The sequence below is a fragment of the Myotis myotis genome, unplaced genomic scaffold (assembly GCF_014108235.1).
Source record: "Myotis myotis isolate mMyoMyo1 unplaced genomic scaffold, mMyoMyo1.p scaffold_m19_p_3, whole genome shotgun sequence".
NCBI classification, from domain to species: Eukaryota; Metazoa; Chordata; class Mammalia; order Chiroptera; family Vespertilionidae; genus Myotis; species Myotis myotis.
The window spans coordinates 110304397-110320573 of record NW_023416335.1 but is presented as its reverse complement, the minus strand read 5'-3'; the positions used below and the strand labels follow the sequence as shown (position 1 = coordinate 110320573).

General features: G+C 43.1%; 1 protein-coding gene across 13 annotated transcripts in view; it reads left to right on the top strand.

Moving 5' to 3' along the window:
- PSPC1 (paraspeckle component 1) overlaps nt 1-16177 on the top strand; it is a 135554-nt gene that overhangs the window by 24187 nt on the left and 95190 nt on the right. For all 13 annotated transcript variants that reach the window (XR_004966385.1, XR_004966381.1, XR_004966383.1 and 10 more), the window contains exon 4: nt 5514-5710. Coding sequence is in view for 1 of the 13 variants with exons in the window: in XM_036301726.1 (XP_036157619.1) it covers nt 5514-5710 (197 nt within the window). In the remaining 12 variants the exon portion in view is untranslated. The remainder of the gene's footprint in view (nt 1-5513; nt 5711-16177) is intronic.

The following is a 16177-nucleotide window of genomic DNA, read 5'->3' as shown; positions in this document are numbered from 1 at the left end:
GTTTTTAGAGTGGCCTAATAATTCCAGGTTTACATGGAATGCTAGTTTTCTTTGTATATGGGTAAAACATTAAGTTAATACTTAGAAAAGTCCCTACTTTTATAATGGTCTGTGATGGGTCGGTAAGGATATTGGCAGTGTTTATGTTAGAGAAACAATGAATTCTAGATTAATGAGAATATTTATTTAATTAGTATACTTCTGGTATGTTATTAGTTAAAAAGGAGATTTTTTTGGGAGGTAGAGTTGGGGGCGGACCCAGATAAATAACTTGGCACATTTGATCTCTTGTTAGAGATTTAAAAGAAAATTAGCTTATTGTTAAAATATTGTATATTATTTTATCAGTTGCTTTTCACTCAGTATGAAGCAACTTTTTAAAAAAATTTAAATATATTTTTATTGACTTCAGAGAAGAAGGGAGAGGGAGAGAGAGATAGAAACATCAGTGATGAGAGAGAATCATTGATTGGCTGCTTCTTGCACTCCCCACACTGGGGATCAAGCCTGTAACCCGTGCATGTACCCTCACTGGGAACCAAATGGTGATCTCCTGATTCATAGGTCAACACTCAACCACGGAGCCACAATGGCTGGGCTGATGCATATGTAAGTTGCTGTATAAATACATTTAAAAAAAAAATATATTCTGCCGAAACCGGTTTGGCTCAGTGGATAGAGCGTCGGCCTGCGGACTGAAGGGTCCCGGGTTCGATTCCGGTCAAGGGCATGTACCTGGGTTGCGGGCACATCCCCAGTGGGGGGTGTGCAGGAGGCAGCTGATCGATGTTTCTCTCTCATCGATGTTTCTAGCTCTCTATCTCTCTCCCTTCCTCTCTATAAAAAAATCAATAAAATATATTTAAAAAAAAAATATTCTATTGATTTTTTACAGAGAGGAAAGGAGACGGATAGAGAGTTGGAAACATTCATGAGAGAGAAACATTAATCAGCTGCCTCCTGCACACCTCCCACTGGGGATGTGCCTGCAACCAAGGTACATGCCCTTGACGGGAATTGAACCCAGGACCCTTCAGTCCACAGGCCGATGCTCTATCCACTGAGCCAAACCGGTCAGGGCTGTATAAATACATTTTAACCAGTCAGTTGTTTATTATAATAAATAAAGCTGTAGTGAATTGAACAAATATTGGAATATCTTGATGCCAGGCACTGTTCTAGGTGTTACCATTGCAACTTTGCACTGTTACTGCTCTCATGCTGCTTACATTTCAGGTGGTGGAGATACATGATAAGTAATGAAGCGAAGAATAGAAAATAAGAACATGAAAACACATATAAAAACACCCTGGCCAGTGTGGCTCAGTTGGTTGAGCTTCATCCTGTGCACCGAAAGATTGCCAGTTCCATTCCCAATTAGGTGCCTATGAGAGGCAACCGATCGATGTTTCTCACATCGATATTTCTCTCTCCCTCTTTCTCTAAAATCAATTTTAAAAAACACACCAAAAAACCTGTAAAACCAAATAATGAACTGAAGATTATAAAACATCTATTAAGTAGTGAGAGATACTATTTAATTTACTTTTTTAAAGAAATCAGTATTATTATTTTAATAATTTTTTAATTTATTTTTAGACAAAGAGGAAGTGAGAGGGATAGAGACATAGAAACATCATTGATCAGCTCCCTACTGCATGCCCCCTACATGGCATTGAGCTTGCAACCATGCATGTGTCCTGACAGGAAATTGAACCATGACCTCCTGGTTTATGGGTTGATGCTCAACTATTGAGCAGCACCAGCTGGGCAGAAGTACTATTTAAAGAACTACTTAGAGCCTTGCCAGTGTGGCAGCTGATCAATGATTCTCTCTCATCACTGATGTTTCTATCTCTCTCTTCCTCTCCCTTTTTAAAATAAGTTGATTGATACTGCCAAATGGTTCACCAATAATTTTATACCAATTTATACTTATTGATGTATATTTAAAAGTATTTTTCTTCATGATAATTGGGTGTTAGGATTTTAAGATTTAATAGTCTGTTCAAAATACTATTTTTTGCCTCTTATTTTAATTGGCATTTTTTGATTTTAGTGTAGTTGAATGTTTTTCATTTCACTTGATTCAAATGATACATAGTGCTTGCTATATGCCTAGTGATGAAGATGTATCAGAGAACAAAATAGACTAGAGAGGAGAACCAAGATGGCGGCATAGGTTAACGCCGGAGTTTGCTGCTTTGAACAACTACTTCAAAAGTGAAACCAAAAAACAGAAGGGACATCACCCAGAACCACAGGAACGCTGGCTGAGTGGAAGTCCTACAACTAGGAGGAAAGAGAAACGCATAGGGACACTCAGAGGAGGCGCAGTGCTGAAGTCAAATTCTGAGGTGCGGAGTGCACTGAGCGGGCTGGCGGCGGAGGGCGTGGTTGGCGTTTTCAATCGGGAGGGAGTCGCAGACTCTGAGCTCCAGATCCGGGCGAGTCTTTAGGGACCCAGACTCAAACGGGAGAAGCGGGACTGTCTGGCTTCGGTCAGAGCGAGTGCAGCTTTCTCTCTGAGCTTTGCAGCGGGTGCTGGGACTCAGAGAGGCAGAGCCCCTGGGGACAGGACTGAGAGCCGCCATAACTGCTCTCTCCGGCCCACCCTGTTGATCCTGTTCGGCCCACCCCGCCCAAGCCCTGCACACAGGCATTTGCCGGATAGCCTCAGGCAAAGGCTAGATTAGCACCTCCCTAGAGGACAGAAGTTCTCTCACTGCTGACACAGCTGATTCTCATAGCCACTTGGCCTGGAGGTCAAACCCTCCCTGGTATTAGCTACAACAATCAAGATTTAACTATAAGACTGCGAACAAAGACCACTAGGGGGTGCACCGAGGAAGCATAACAAAATGCGGAGACAAAGAAACAGGACAAAATTGTCAATGGAAGATATAGAGTTCAGAACCACACTTTTAAGGTCTCTCAAGAACTGTTTAGAAGCCGCCGATAAACTTAATGAGATCTACAAGAAATCTAATGAGACCCTCGATGTTATATTGGGGAACCAACTAGAAATTAAGCATACACGGACTGAAATAACGAATATTATACAGACTCCCGACAGCAGACCAGAGGAGCGCAAGAATCAAGTCAATGATTTGAAATGCAAGGAAGCAAAAAACACCCAACCGGAAAAGCAAAATGAAAAAAGAATCCAAAAATGCGAGGATAGTGTAAGGAGCCTCTGGGACAGCTTCAAGTGTACCAACATCAGAATTATAGGGGTGCCAGAAGATGAGAGAGAGCAAGATATTGAAAACCTATTTGAAGAAATAATGACAGAAAACTTCCCCCACCTGGTGAAAGAAATGGACTTACAGGTCCAAGAAGCGCGGAGAACCCCAAACAAAAGGAATCCAAAGAGGACCACACCAAGACACATCATAATTAAAATGCCAAGAGCAAAAGATAAAGAGAGAATCTTAAAAACAGCAAGAGAAAGAAACTCAGTTACCTACAAGGGAATACCCATACGACTGTCAGCTGATTTCTCAACAGAAACTTTGCAGGCCAGAAGGGAGTGGCAAGAAATATTCAAAGTGATGAATGCCAAGAACCTACAACCAAGATTACTTTATCCAGCAAAGCTATCATTCAGAATTGAAGGTCAGATAAAGAGCTTCACAGATAAGGAAAAGCTAAAGGAGTTCATCACCACCAAACCAGGATTATATGAAATGCTGAAAGGTATCCTTTAAGAAGAGGAAGAGGAAGAAAAAGGTAAAGATACAAATTATGAACAACAAATATGCATCTATCAACAAGTGAATCTAAGAATCAAGTGAATAAATAATCTGATGAACAGAATGAACTGGTGATTATAATAGAATCAGGGACATAGAAAGGGAATGGACTGACTATTCCTGGGGGGGAAAGGGGTGTGGGAGATGCGGGAAGAGACTGGACAAAAATCGTGCACCTATAGATGAGGACAGTGGGTGGGGAGTGAGGGCGGAGGGTGGGGCGGGAACTGGGAGGAGGGGAGTTATGGGGGGGAAAAAAGAGGAACAAATGTAATAATCTGAACAATAAAGATTTAATTAAAAAAAAAAATAGACTAGAAATTCATGCTGTGTGGGGTGGTAAAATGGGTAACCAATAATATAAGTAAAACAAATATGGTGACAAAGACTGGGAAAAGTGGGTGCTAGGGAGCAGAGGAGTGTGGCTTTCTTTTGTTTGTTTGTTTGTTAATCCTCACCAGAGGATACTTTTTCCATTGATTTTTAGAGAGCGTGAAGTGGGGGGGGTGGGGGGGGGAGATTGAAGTGAAAGAGACACATCTTTTGGTTGCCTCCCATACGTGCCCTGTAGATTGAACCTGCAACCCACGTTTGTGCCTGGGAATCAAACCTGGGACCCTTTGATGGAATGACCAGTCGCCATGATGCACACTGACCATCAGGGGGCAGACACTCAACGTAGGAGCTGCCCCCAGCCCTCAGGCCCCAGGCCAGCCAAGGCGGATGCCAGCGGGGGTTCCCCAATCACCCCGCTGGTCGCCCTGCCTGTTGCCTCCCACAGAGGGGCGAGTGGGCGGTGCCTGGCTGGCCAAGGTGGGTGCCAGTGGGGTCCCCCGATCGCTCCGCTGGTCACTCCACAGGTTGGCCCCGATCGCTGGCCAGGCCAGGCCTAGGGACCGTACCCATGCACGAATTTCGTGCACTGGGCCTGTAGTAAATAATAAATGTATGCATTGTGGTACAGCTGTTAACAGACATTTCATGTCTTTATTGAGTTCACAGAATAGCAAGGAAAACGAGTACTGAACAAATAACTACAATTGAAGTATGTTAGGTATTTATATTTTGGCCTAGCCAATTAGCCTGGTACATAAAATTTAGTAAGCTTGCCCTGACTGGTTTGGCTCAGTGGATACAGTATGGGCCTGAGGACTGAGGGGTTCCAGGTTCGATTCCGGTCAAGAGCATGTATCTTGGTTACAGGCATGTCCCCAGTGGGGCGTGTGCAGGAGGCAGCTGATTGATGTTTCTCCCTCATCGATGTTTCTAACTCTATCCCTCTCCCTTCGTCTCTGTGAAAAATCAATAAAATATATTTTTAAAAAAATTTAGTAATCTCTTACATGCTTTTACTACTATCCCTAAAAGTTACTACTTAAAAGGGGAAAATAAATTGATTCCAGACAATTAACTTAGGACACATTGGATTCATATGTTGCAGATTCATTATGTAAAATTATTTGTTCAATGAATACTAGAAAGGCCTTAATGTAGGTGATTATTAGGGGAGTACAGGTTTAGTATCCTATTGCATAGCTTTGAATTCTGATTTCATTACTGTTGTGGCATTCTTGGGCAGTTTCTCAAAATCAGGCTTTTTAAAATTTGCATCACAGTATTGCCACGAGGCAATTCAGGTAGAATATTTTCCTGACAGTGCTGTGAATATTGTGAGTGCTCAGTAAACGATGCTCTTTTATTTTTAGCTGTTTTACCTTTTAAACATACACTTCTGTATGTTTTTAACTGTAAACGTAGGGAAAGAGAACAGCCACCACGTTTTGCTCAGCCTGGGACATTTGAATTTGAGTATGCATCTAGATGGAAGGCTCTTGACGAAATGGAGAAGCAGCAGCGTGAGCAGGTCGACAGAAACATTAGAGAAGCCAAAGAGAAGCTGGAGGCAGAAATGGAAGCAGCCAGGCATGAGCACCAGTTGATGTTGATGAGACAAGGTAAGGTGGGTTCATGTAGATGGGTTTTTGTTTTTTTTCTTAAGGCTTATTTATGGTTCCCAGTAACATCTATTACTATTTAAATTGCTACTTAGTTTAGAGACAGTTGGAACTCAACATATTAGAAGCAACATTCTCCCTTTTCTGAGAGAATGTCCTTATAAAAAAAATATATTTTTCCTACACAAGTAGTGTTGTTGGAGGTAATTAAGGCTGCTGTTAAATTTTGCTCGTAGAAAGTACATGATTCTGCTGACAAAAATCAGGAAAGTAGATAATTTTTGGTATATAGATAATGTTATAAAGATTGGGTTTTTTTTGTTTTATTTTTGTGTTAGGAATTATGCCAAATGTTGGCTATTTAAGATTATTACCACATGTGAAAAGATTACAAATGAATATTCTTTGACAGAGATAAAACAAAGATTCATGCCCTAGACATTTGGCTCAGTGGATACAGCGTCGGCCTGTGGACTGAAGGGTCCCAGGTTCAATTCTGGTCAAGAGCACATGCCCGGGTTGTGGGCTCTATTCCCAGTAGGGGTTGTGCAGGAGGTAGATGATCAGTGATATTCTCTCCTTGATGTTTCTCTGCGCCCTCAATAAAATTATTTTTTTAAAATTGAAAAGAAAAACTTCATGTGTACTGGTGGATATGATTTAGGAAGACTATTAAACACTAGAGACAGAGCTAACTAACTGAATTTCTAAGAACAGTCATAATTTACTGGTCAAATTACTGGACATTCATACACTTGCTGGGGTGGGGGGGGACACCATCCTCAGCCCGCCCTGCGCCCTCTTACAGTCCAGGACCCCTCGGGGTCCTTAGCACTGCCACAGAGGCAGGAGAGGCTTCCACTGCGCTCACCAGCTGTGAGCCCGGCTTCTGGCTGAGTGGTGCTCCTCCTGTGGGAGCGCACTGAACACTAGGGGGCAGCTCCTATATTGAGCGTCTGCCCCCTGGTGGTCATTGTGCATCATGGTGACCGGTTGTTCAGCCGTTCGGTTTATTTGCATATTAACCTTTTATTATATAGAAAGCCTAATATGCAAAATGTCCCCTCGGGAGTTCGACTCACTGGGAGTTCGATCACTCGCTATGATGTGTGCTGACCACCTGGGGGCAGTGCGGGATGAAGGAAGGCCCCGGGTGGCAGCTGGCAGCCTGGGAAGCAAGGCCACAGCCGTCAGCCGTTAGGGACCCTACCCTGCATGAATTTCGTGCACAACCTCTAGTGTAATTATATAACTCTCAGTGGAGAGAGTTAACCCTGCCATGCATTTTGCTATTACTCTCCACTCTTGTACCACTGGACTTTTTTGACTATGTTAATACTATTTTTGTATGCATTTGTACTGATAAATCAAGTAATAAAAGTACATTTCTTTCCTTTAAACGATATCTTTTTGGTTCCTGGTTACCGAAGCAAAAAGAACAGCAAAATAGGCATATTTAGCTCCTCCTCCTCTCTCTTTTCCCCTTTACTTCTATTAATTTTGTTTCCAATTTATGTAGATTTATTACATTGACTTAATTTTTAAAAATTTTAAAGGTGACTTTTTTTTATGTGAGAACCTTTAAGTTCTAATCTCTTTAATCAGTTTTTAATTATATGATACAGTGTTACCATCTCTAGTCACCATGTTATAGATTAAATCCGCAGACCTTACTCATCTTTTAGCTGAAAGTTTGTACCCTTTTACCAACTTCTCCCAACGTCCCCTTTGCCCAGTCCCTGGCAACCACTTTCGTACTCTATTGACTTATTTTAGATTCCAGACATGTTATGCCATGTAGTGTTTTTCTCTGGCTTATTTCATTGAGCATAATGCCCTCAGGTTCATCCTTATTGTTTCAAATGGCAGGATATCAGCATTTACAAAAATTTGCTAAGATTCCTCTTACCTGTCTGGCTCAGTTGAGCATCATCCCCTGCACCAGAACGTCACCTGTTCTTTTCCTGGTCAGTGTAAATGCCCAGGTTGCAGGCATGATCCCCAGTAGGGGTCATGCAGGAGGCAGCCAGTTGCTCTTTCTTTCTCCTTCTCTCTCTCAGATCAATAAAAACATATTAAAAAACATTTGTTAAGATACATGTATTTCTAGTGGCTGAATAATACTCCATTATGTGTATGTATATGCATACCTATTTTTTTATATTGTGTATATAGGTGTGTATGTGTTTGTCTATATATACAGTGGGGCCTTGACTTACGAGTGTCCCGACTAACGAGTTTTTCAAGATATGAGCCATCTCTCGGCCTATCTTTTGCTTTGAGTTGTGAGCTAAAATTCGGGTTACGAGCCAGCTTCAGATACCCCACCGCTAGTTGGCGCAGCGAACGAACATCACAGTGAACGCTACAACATCAGCCCAGTATCACATGTCTCACTCGTTCACTTTAAGTGGTTAGCCCTTAGTTGAAGCATCAGTGTTGTGCTCGCATTTGTGCTTGCAGATATTTTTCAAAACTTCGTTTTTTCAACCATGGATATGAAGAAAGTAAGTGCGAAGGACAGTGCTGAGAAGAAGAAGCGGCTGATGTACATTGAATTAAAGAAAGAAATTATCGAAAAACATGACCAAGGTGTGTGTGTGTAATTGACTTGGCAAAGCAGTATGAGCATAGCACTTCTACGATCTGCACCATACTGAAGCAGAAGGAGTTGATACAGGCTACAACTCCAGCCAAGGGCGTTAAAATAATTTCTAAACAGCGGACATCTATCCATGAAAATATGGAGAAGCTGCTAATGGTGTGGTTAACGGAGAAGCAGCTCGCAGGAGATACTGTGACGAAGGCTATAATCTGCGAGAAGGCACGAGCTTATTTATGCTGATTTGCTGCAGCAGACCCCAGGCACTTCAATGGACGAGGCATCGGGCGAGCTGTTTAAAGCCAGTTGGGGCTGGTTCGAAAATTTTAAAAAGAGGACCGGCATTCACTCCGTTGTCAGACATGATGAGGCAGCGAGCGCAGATATAAAGGAAGGTGACATCAATGAGCTCATCGAGGAGCACTCCGAGGAACTGACAACGCAGGAGCTAAAGGAGCTACAGACGCAGCAGCACATGGAGGTTTTGCAGGAAATAGATGACATGGAGGAGGAGGAGGTTATCTCTATAAGTGAGATAAAGGACATGTTGGGAATGTGGGAGAAACTTTCAGACTTTATTCAAAAGAAACACCCAGAAAAAATTGCAACTGGGCGTGCGATGGAGCTATTTAATGACACTTGCCTAACTCATTTCAGAAATATTTTGAAAGGGAGGATGAAACAGATCTCATTGGACAGGTTTTTATCGAAAACTCCTGTAGATGGAAGTGATGAAAGCGTGGCGAAAAGGGCAAAAATCAGCAAATTAGATTCAGTTATTCAGTTATTCAGTTCAGCCTTTCTCTTCCAACTCCATCAGCATCTTTAAGTTGTTTGATCTCCAAGGTAAATGCTGTACATTAAACTTAATAAAACAAGTTTATTGCACTACATTCTATTGTTTAGTATTGTGTTTTTATACAATATTCATTATTTTTAAATACATTTTCTTATTTAAAAACATTTAACAAAACAATTGCGGTGTTTTTTGGGTGTCCGGAACAGATTAATGGCATTTCAACTCATTGTAATGGTGAAAATTGATTTGACATACGAGTAATTTGAGTTACGAGTTCTATCACGGAATGAATTAAACTCGTAAGTCAAGGCCCCACTGTATATGGATCACATTGTGTCATATACACCACATCTTTTATATATATACTAGAGGCCCAGTGCACGAAATTCATGCATGGGGGTGGGAGTGTGTCCCTCAGCCCAGCCTGAATCCTCTCCAATTTGAAACCCCTCGAGGGATGTCCAGCTGCCCCTTTAGGCCCAGTGGGATCGGGCCTAAATGGGCAATCGGACATCCCTATCACAATCCAGGACTGCTGGCTCCCAACCACTCGCTTGCCTGCCTGCCTGTCTGATTGCCCCTAACCGCTTCTGCTTGCCAGTCTGATCACCCCCTAACCACTCCCCTGCCAGCACCTAACTGCCCTTCCCTGCCGGCTCGATTGCCCCCAACTGCCCTTCCCTGCAGGCCTGGTTCCCCCCAACTGCCCTCCCCTGCAGGCCTGGTCACCGCTAACTGTCCTCCCCTGCAGGCCTGGTTCCCCCCAACTGCCCTCCCCTGCAGGCCTGGTCACCACTAACTGCCCTTCCCTGCAGGCCTGGTTCCCCCCAACTGCCCTCCCCTGCAGGCCTGGTCACCGCTAACTGCCCTCCCCTGCAGGTCTGGTCACCACTAACTGCCCTTCCCTGCAGGCCTGGTTCCCCCCCAACTGCCCTCCCCTGCAGGCCTGGTCACCCTAACTGCCCTCTCATGCAGGCCATCTTGTGGCGGCCATCTTGTGTGGTCAATTTGCATATTACCTCTTTATTATATAGGATGTATTTTATTGAATTTGTTGATGTGACGGTTAATAAAATTATATAGGTTTTAGGGTATAATTCTATGATACATCAGTTCTATAATATATTGTATTGTGTGTTCACTCCAAGTTCACCACTTCATTAGCATTTATGCCCCTTATACCATGTCTTCCTGATCCAGTCATCTGATGACAGATCTTAGTTTTTTTCCATATATTGGCTAGTGTGAATAATGCTGCGATGCTAGCTCTTTAGCATTCTGTTTTAATGATCTTTAACAGTAATCCTTATATGTGTTTAAATCTTAACCTTATTTTAAGTAGGTTGAGGCATGATGTTTCTGTTCATCACTTAATTGTCTGATGTTTACCCTCAAAATTTTTTAAAGAAGGGTTTACAGAAACAGTCTTTCTGAAGTACTCTGTGTACTTTAAACTGGCACTTGAATGGTAAAAATTCATGTTTTTTCTCGCCTCCATTTCTTAAGTACTTGATAGCATGTCTCATTGTCTTCTAGTATTGAATGTTTCTGTGAGGAAGTCTGAAATAAGCCTGGATTCCCCGCTCCCCCCCATCCCCCCCCCCCATAAGTGACTTGATCCTTTCACCAGGCTTTCATGTGAATTTTTTCTTTTTAAAGTCTAGTAATTTACCCAGTACATGTTTACCCAAAATTTTTATTATGAGGAATCTTAAATGAAATACTTGAAAGAACATTAAGGTGCTCAATACTTAGATTCTGTTGTTAATATTTTACCATTATTGCTTTATTACATCTTTTCATCTATCAGTTTTTAAAAACTTTTTAAAGATATTTTCATTGACTTCAGAGAGGAAGGGAGAGGGAGAAATAGATAAAAATTTGATGACAGAGAAACATTAATCGGTTGCCTTCTGCATACCCGCCACTAGGGATGGAGCCTGCAATCTGGGCATGTGCCCTGACTGGGACTTGAATCATGACCTCCTGGTTCCTAGGTCAGTGATGGCGAACCTATGACACGCGTGTCAGAGGTGACACGTGAATTCATTTTTTTGGTTGATTTTTCTTTGTTAAATGGCATTCAAATGTATCAAATAAATATCAAAAATATAAATCTTTGTTTTACTATGGTTGCAAATATCAAAAATTTCTTTTTTTTTTTTAAATATATTTTATTGATTTTTTTTTTTTTACAGAGAGGAAAGGAGAGAGATAGAGAGTTAGAAACATCGATGAGAGAGATACATCGATCAGCTACCTCCTGCACATCTCCCACTGGGGATGTGCCCACAAGCCAGGTACATGCCCTAGACCGGAATTGAACCTGGGACCCTTCAGTCCGCAGGCCGACGCTCTATCCACTGAGCCAAACCGGTTTTGGCTATCAAAAAATTTCTATATGTGACACAGTACCAGAGTTAAGTTAGGGTTTTTCAAAATGCTGACACGCCGAGCTCAAAAGTTTTGCCATCATTGTCCTAGGTCAACCACTGAGCCACGCTAGCCAGGCAAAAGTATTTTTATTTTTATTTTTTTACTGCTCTTGACTGGGAATCAGAGCTGAGATTTTCTGGTTCATGGGCCAATGCTTTACTCAGTGAGCCAAACTGGCCAGGGAACTTTGGGTTATTTTTTTTTAAGAAAGATTCCTATAAGGGTATGATTTACTGGATCAAAGGATAAAAACATATCTAGTTATATATATTTTTGGTAATTTACCCCGAGAAGGATGTTATTGCAGTGTACAGATATATACAATTTAGTGCAACTTTAGCAACTTTGGATATATATATTTTTTTAATTAAATCTTTATTGTTCAGATTATTACATTTGTTCCTCTTTTTTCCCCCCATAACTCCCCTCCTCCCAGTTCCCGCCCCGCCCTCCGCCCTCACTCCCCACCCACTGTCCTCATCTATAGATGCACGATTTTTGTCCAGTCTCTTCCCGCATCTCCCACACCCCTTTCCCCCCCAAGAATAGTCAGTCCATTCCCTTTCTATGTCCCTGATTCTATTTAGATCACCAGATTATTTATTCACTTGATTCTTAGATTCACTTGTTGATAGATGCATGTTTGTTGTTCATAATTTGTATCTTTACCTTTTTCTTCTTCCTCTTCTTAAAGGATGCCTTTCAGCATTTCATATAATACTGGTTTGTTGGTGATGAACTCCTTTAGCTTTTCCTTATCTGTGAAGCTCTTTATCTGACCTTCAGTTCTGAATGAAAGCTTTGCTGGATAATGTAATCTTGGTTGTAGGTTCTTGGTATTCATCACTTTGAATATTTCTTGCCACTCCCTTCTGGCCTGCAAAGTTTCTGTTGAGAAATCAGCTGACAGTCGTATGGGTATTCCCTTGTAGGTAACTGAGTTTCTTTCTCTTGCTGTTTTTAAGATTCTCTCTTTGTCTTTTGCTCTTGGCATTTTAATTATGATGTGTCTTGGTGTGGTCCTCTTTGGATTCCTTTTGTTTGGGGTTCTCTGCACTTCCTGGACCTGTAAGTCTATTTCTTTCACCAGGTGGGGGAAGTTTTCTGTCATTATTTCTTCAAATAGGTTTTCAATATCTTGCTCTCTCTCATCTTCTGGCACCCTTATAATTCTGATGTTGGTACACTTGAAGCTGTCGCAGAGGCTCCTTACACTATCTTCGTATTTTCGGATTCTTTTTTCATTTTGCTTTTCTGGTTGGGTGTTTTTTGCTTCTTCGCATTTCGAATCTTTGACTTGATTCTTGCGCTCCTCTGGTCTGCTATTGGGAGTCTGTATAATATTCTTTATTTCAGTCAGTGTATGCTTAATTTCTAGTTGGTTCTTTATCACAACATCGAGGGTCTCATTAGATTTCTTGTAGATCTCATTAAGTTTATCGGCAGTTTCTAGAAACTTATTGAAAGACCTTAAAAGTGTGGTTTTGAGCTCTGTATCCTCCATTTCTGTCATGTTTCTTTGTCTCCGCATTTTTCATGCTTTCTTGGTGCACCCCCTAGTGGTCTTTGTGCGCAGTCTTGTTGTTAAGCCTTGGTTGTAGGTAATACTGGCGGGGATTTGACCTCCAGGCCAACTGCTATGAGAATCAGCTGTGTCTGCAGTGGGAGAACTTCTTTTTTTTTTTTTTTTTTTTAAATATATTTTATTGATTTTTTTACAGAGAAGAAGGGAGAGGGATAGAAAGTCAGAAACATCAATGAGAGAGATCGATCAGCTGCCTCCTGCATGCCCCCCAGTGGGGACGTGCCCGCAACCACGGTACATGCCCTTGACCGGAATCGAACCCGGGACCCTTGAGTCCGCAGGCCGATGCTCTATCCACTGAGCCAAACCGGTTCGGCAGTGGGAGAACTTCTGTGCTGGATCTCTAGGGCGGTGCTTATCTAGCGTTTGCCTGAGGCTATCCGGCAATGCCTCTGTGCAGGGCTTGGGCGGGGTAGGTCCCAGGGGATCTACAGGGCGGGCCGGAGCAAGCAGTTATGGCTGCTCTCAGTTCCGTCCCTAGGTGCTCTGCCTCACCGAGTCCCAGCAACCGCTGCAAACCTTGGAGAGAAAGCTGCCTTCGAGTTCCGACCGAAGCCAGACAGTCCCGCTTCTCCCGTTTGAGTCTGGGTCCCTAAAGACTCGCCCGGCTCTGGAACTCAGAGTCTGAAGCTCCCTCCCGATTGAAAACAACAACCGCGCCCTCCACCGCCAGCCCGCTCCACGTGTACCTCCGCACCTGAGTATTTCTTTTTTTTTTTTTTTTAAAATATATTTTATTGATTTTTTACAGAGAGGAAGGGAGAGAGACAGAGAGTTAGAAACATCGATGAGAGAGAAACATCGATCAGCTGCCTCCTGCACATCTCCCACTGGGGATGTGCCCGCAACCCAGGTACATGCCCTTGACCGGAATCGAACCTGGGACCCTTCAGTCCGCAGGCCGACGCTCTATCCACTGAGTCAAACCGGTTTTGGCCGCACCTGAGTATTTCACTTCAGCACTGCGCCCCCTCTGAGTCTGGGTATGATATTCTCTTTCCTCCTAGTCGTAGAATTTCCACTCAGCCAGCCTTCCTGTGGTTCTGGATGATGTCCGTTCCGTCTTTTAGGTGTAATTTGAATTGGTTGTTCTAGGCAGCAATCTCTGGCGTTAACCTATGCTGCCATCTTGGTTTCTCAGGAGCAATGCTGCAACTTTGGATATTAACAAAACTTAAATAATTTAGGTCCTGGACGGGTTATTTAGTTGGTTAGAATATGGTCCCAGTATGCCAGGAAGTTTGTGGGTACAATCCCTGGTCAGGCCACATAGTACAAGAATCAACCCAATGAAGGCATAAATAAGTGAAACAACAAATCAGTTTTTTTTTTTCTCTTTTTCTCTCTCTTCCTCTCTCTCTCGCTCTCTCTCCTTCTCTCTCTCTCTCTCAAATAAATTAAAGCAATTCAGTAAATGTAAAATGGTAATTTTAAGTTGATATTGTGCCTACTTAGTATCAGATAATACGCTTATCTGATAATTGCATTGTCCAGTCCTTTGAACTGATTATTATACCAAAGTTACAGGTAAGAAAATGTGAACCGAGAGGTTAAAGCAGCTTTATCAACTGGCACATCTTAAAAGGAGAAGATCCAGTTGTCAGAAAACAAACATTCATGGTCTTTTCTTATTCCTTTTCATGGACAAAAATGTAATGCATATACATATAGTCAGTGGTTCTCAACCTTCCTAATGCTGCGACCCTTTAATACAGTTCCTTATATTGTGGTGACCCCCAATGTCATTGTTACAAATTGAACATAATTAAAGCATAGTGATTTATCACAAAAACAATAATGTAATTATATATGTGTTTTCCAGTGGTCTTAGGCGACCCCTGTGAAAGGGTCGTTCGACCCCCAAAGGGGTCGCGACCCACAGGTTGAGAACCAGTGCATATAGTTAAACTTCACAAAGGATATTTTTTCCCATTGATATTTTTTAGAGAGAGTGTTACTTTTTTTTTTTTTTTTTTTAAAGAGATAGTGGAGCCCTAACGGGTTTGGCTCAGTGGATAGAGCAAAGGCCTGCGGACTCCAGGGTCCCAGGTCAATTCCAGTCAAGGGCATGTACCATGGTTGCGGGCACATCTCCAGTAGGGAGTGTGCAGGAGGCAGCTGATCGATGTTTCTAACTCTATCCCTCTCCCTTCCTCTTTGTAAAAAAAAAAAAAAGAGAGAGAGATGGTGGAAGGGAGGGAGTAGGGGAAGAGGAGGAGAAAAACACCTATGTGAGAGAGACACATCTATTGGTTGCTTCCTGTTGTCACCCCGACTGGGGTCTGGCATTTGATCCTTTGTCTGGGAATCAAACCGACGACCCTTTGGTGCTTGGACTGACGCTCTAACCATTGAGAACATGGACCAGGGTTGTAATGCATATTTTTACATTTATAATCATAATAGAGGCCCGATGCATGAAATTTGTGCAAGAGTAGGCCTTTCTTCCTTGGCTACCAGCACCTGCTTCCCTCTGGCACCCAGGACCCGGGTTTCCCTCACAGCCGTGGCTTCTTCTGGAAAGTCGTCTGCAAGGTTGTCCAGTCTAATTAGCATATTATGTTTTTACTAGAGGCCCGGTACACAAAAATTTGTGCATTCGGTGGGGAGGGAGGGATCCCTCAGCCCGGCCTGTGCTCTCTCAGTCTGGGACCCCTCGGGAGATAACGACCTGCTGGCTTAGGCCTGCTCCCAGGTGGCAGAGGGCAGGCCTAATCCCTAGGTGCAGCCCCTAGTTGGGCTCAGAGCAGGGCCGATTGGGGAATTGGGGCGCCGCCCCCTGTCATGCACAGAGCAGGGCGGATCGGGAGGTTGCGATGCCACCCTCAGTCACGCTCAGGGTAGGGCCGATTGGAGGGTTGGGGCACCGCCCCCTGTCACACTCAAGGCAGGGTCGATGGGGAGGTTGTGGCACCACCCCCTGTCACGCAAAGAGCAGGGCCAATCGGGGTTGGGGCGCTGCCCCCTGTCATGCACAGAGCAGGGCCCATCAGGGGGTTGGGGAGCTCCCCCCTGTCACACACAGAGCAGGGCGGATCAGGGGGT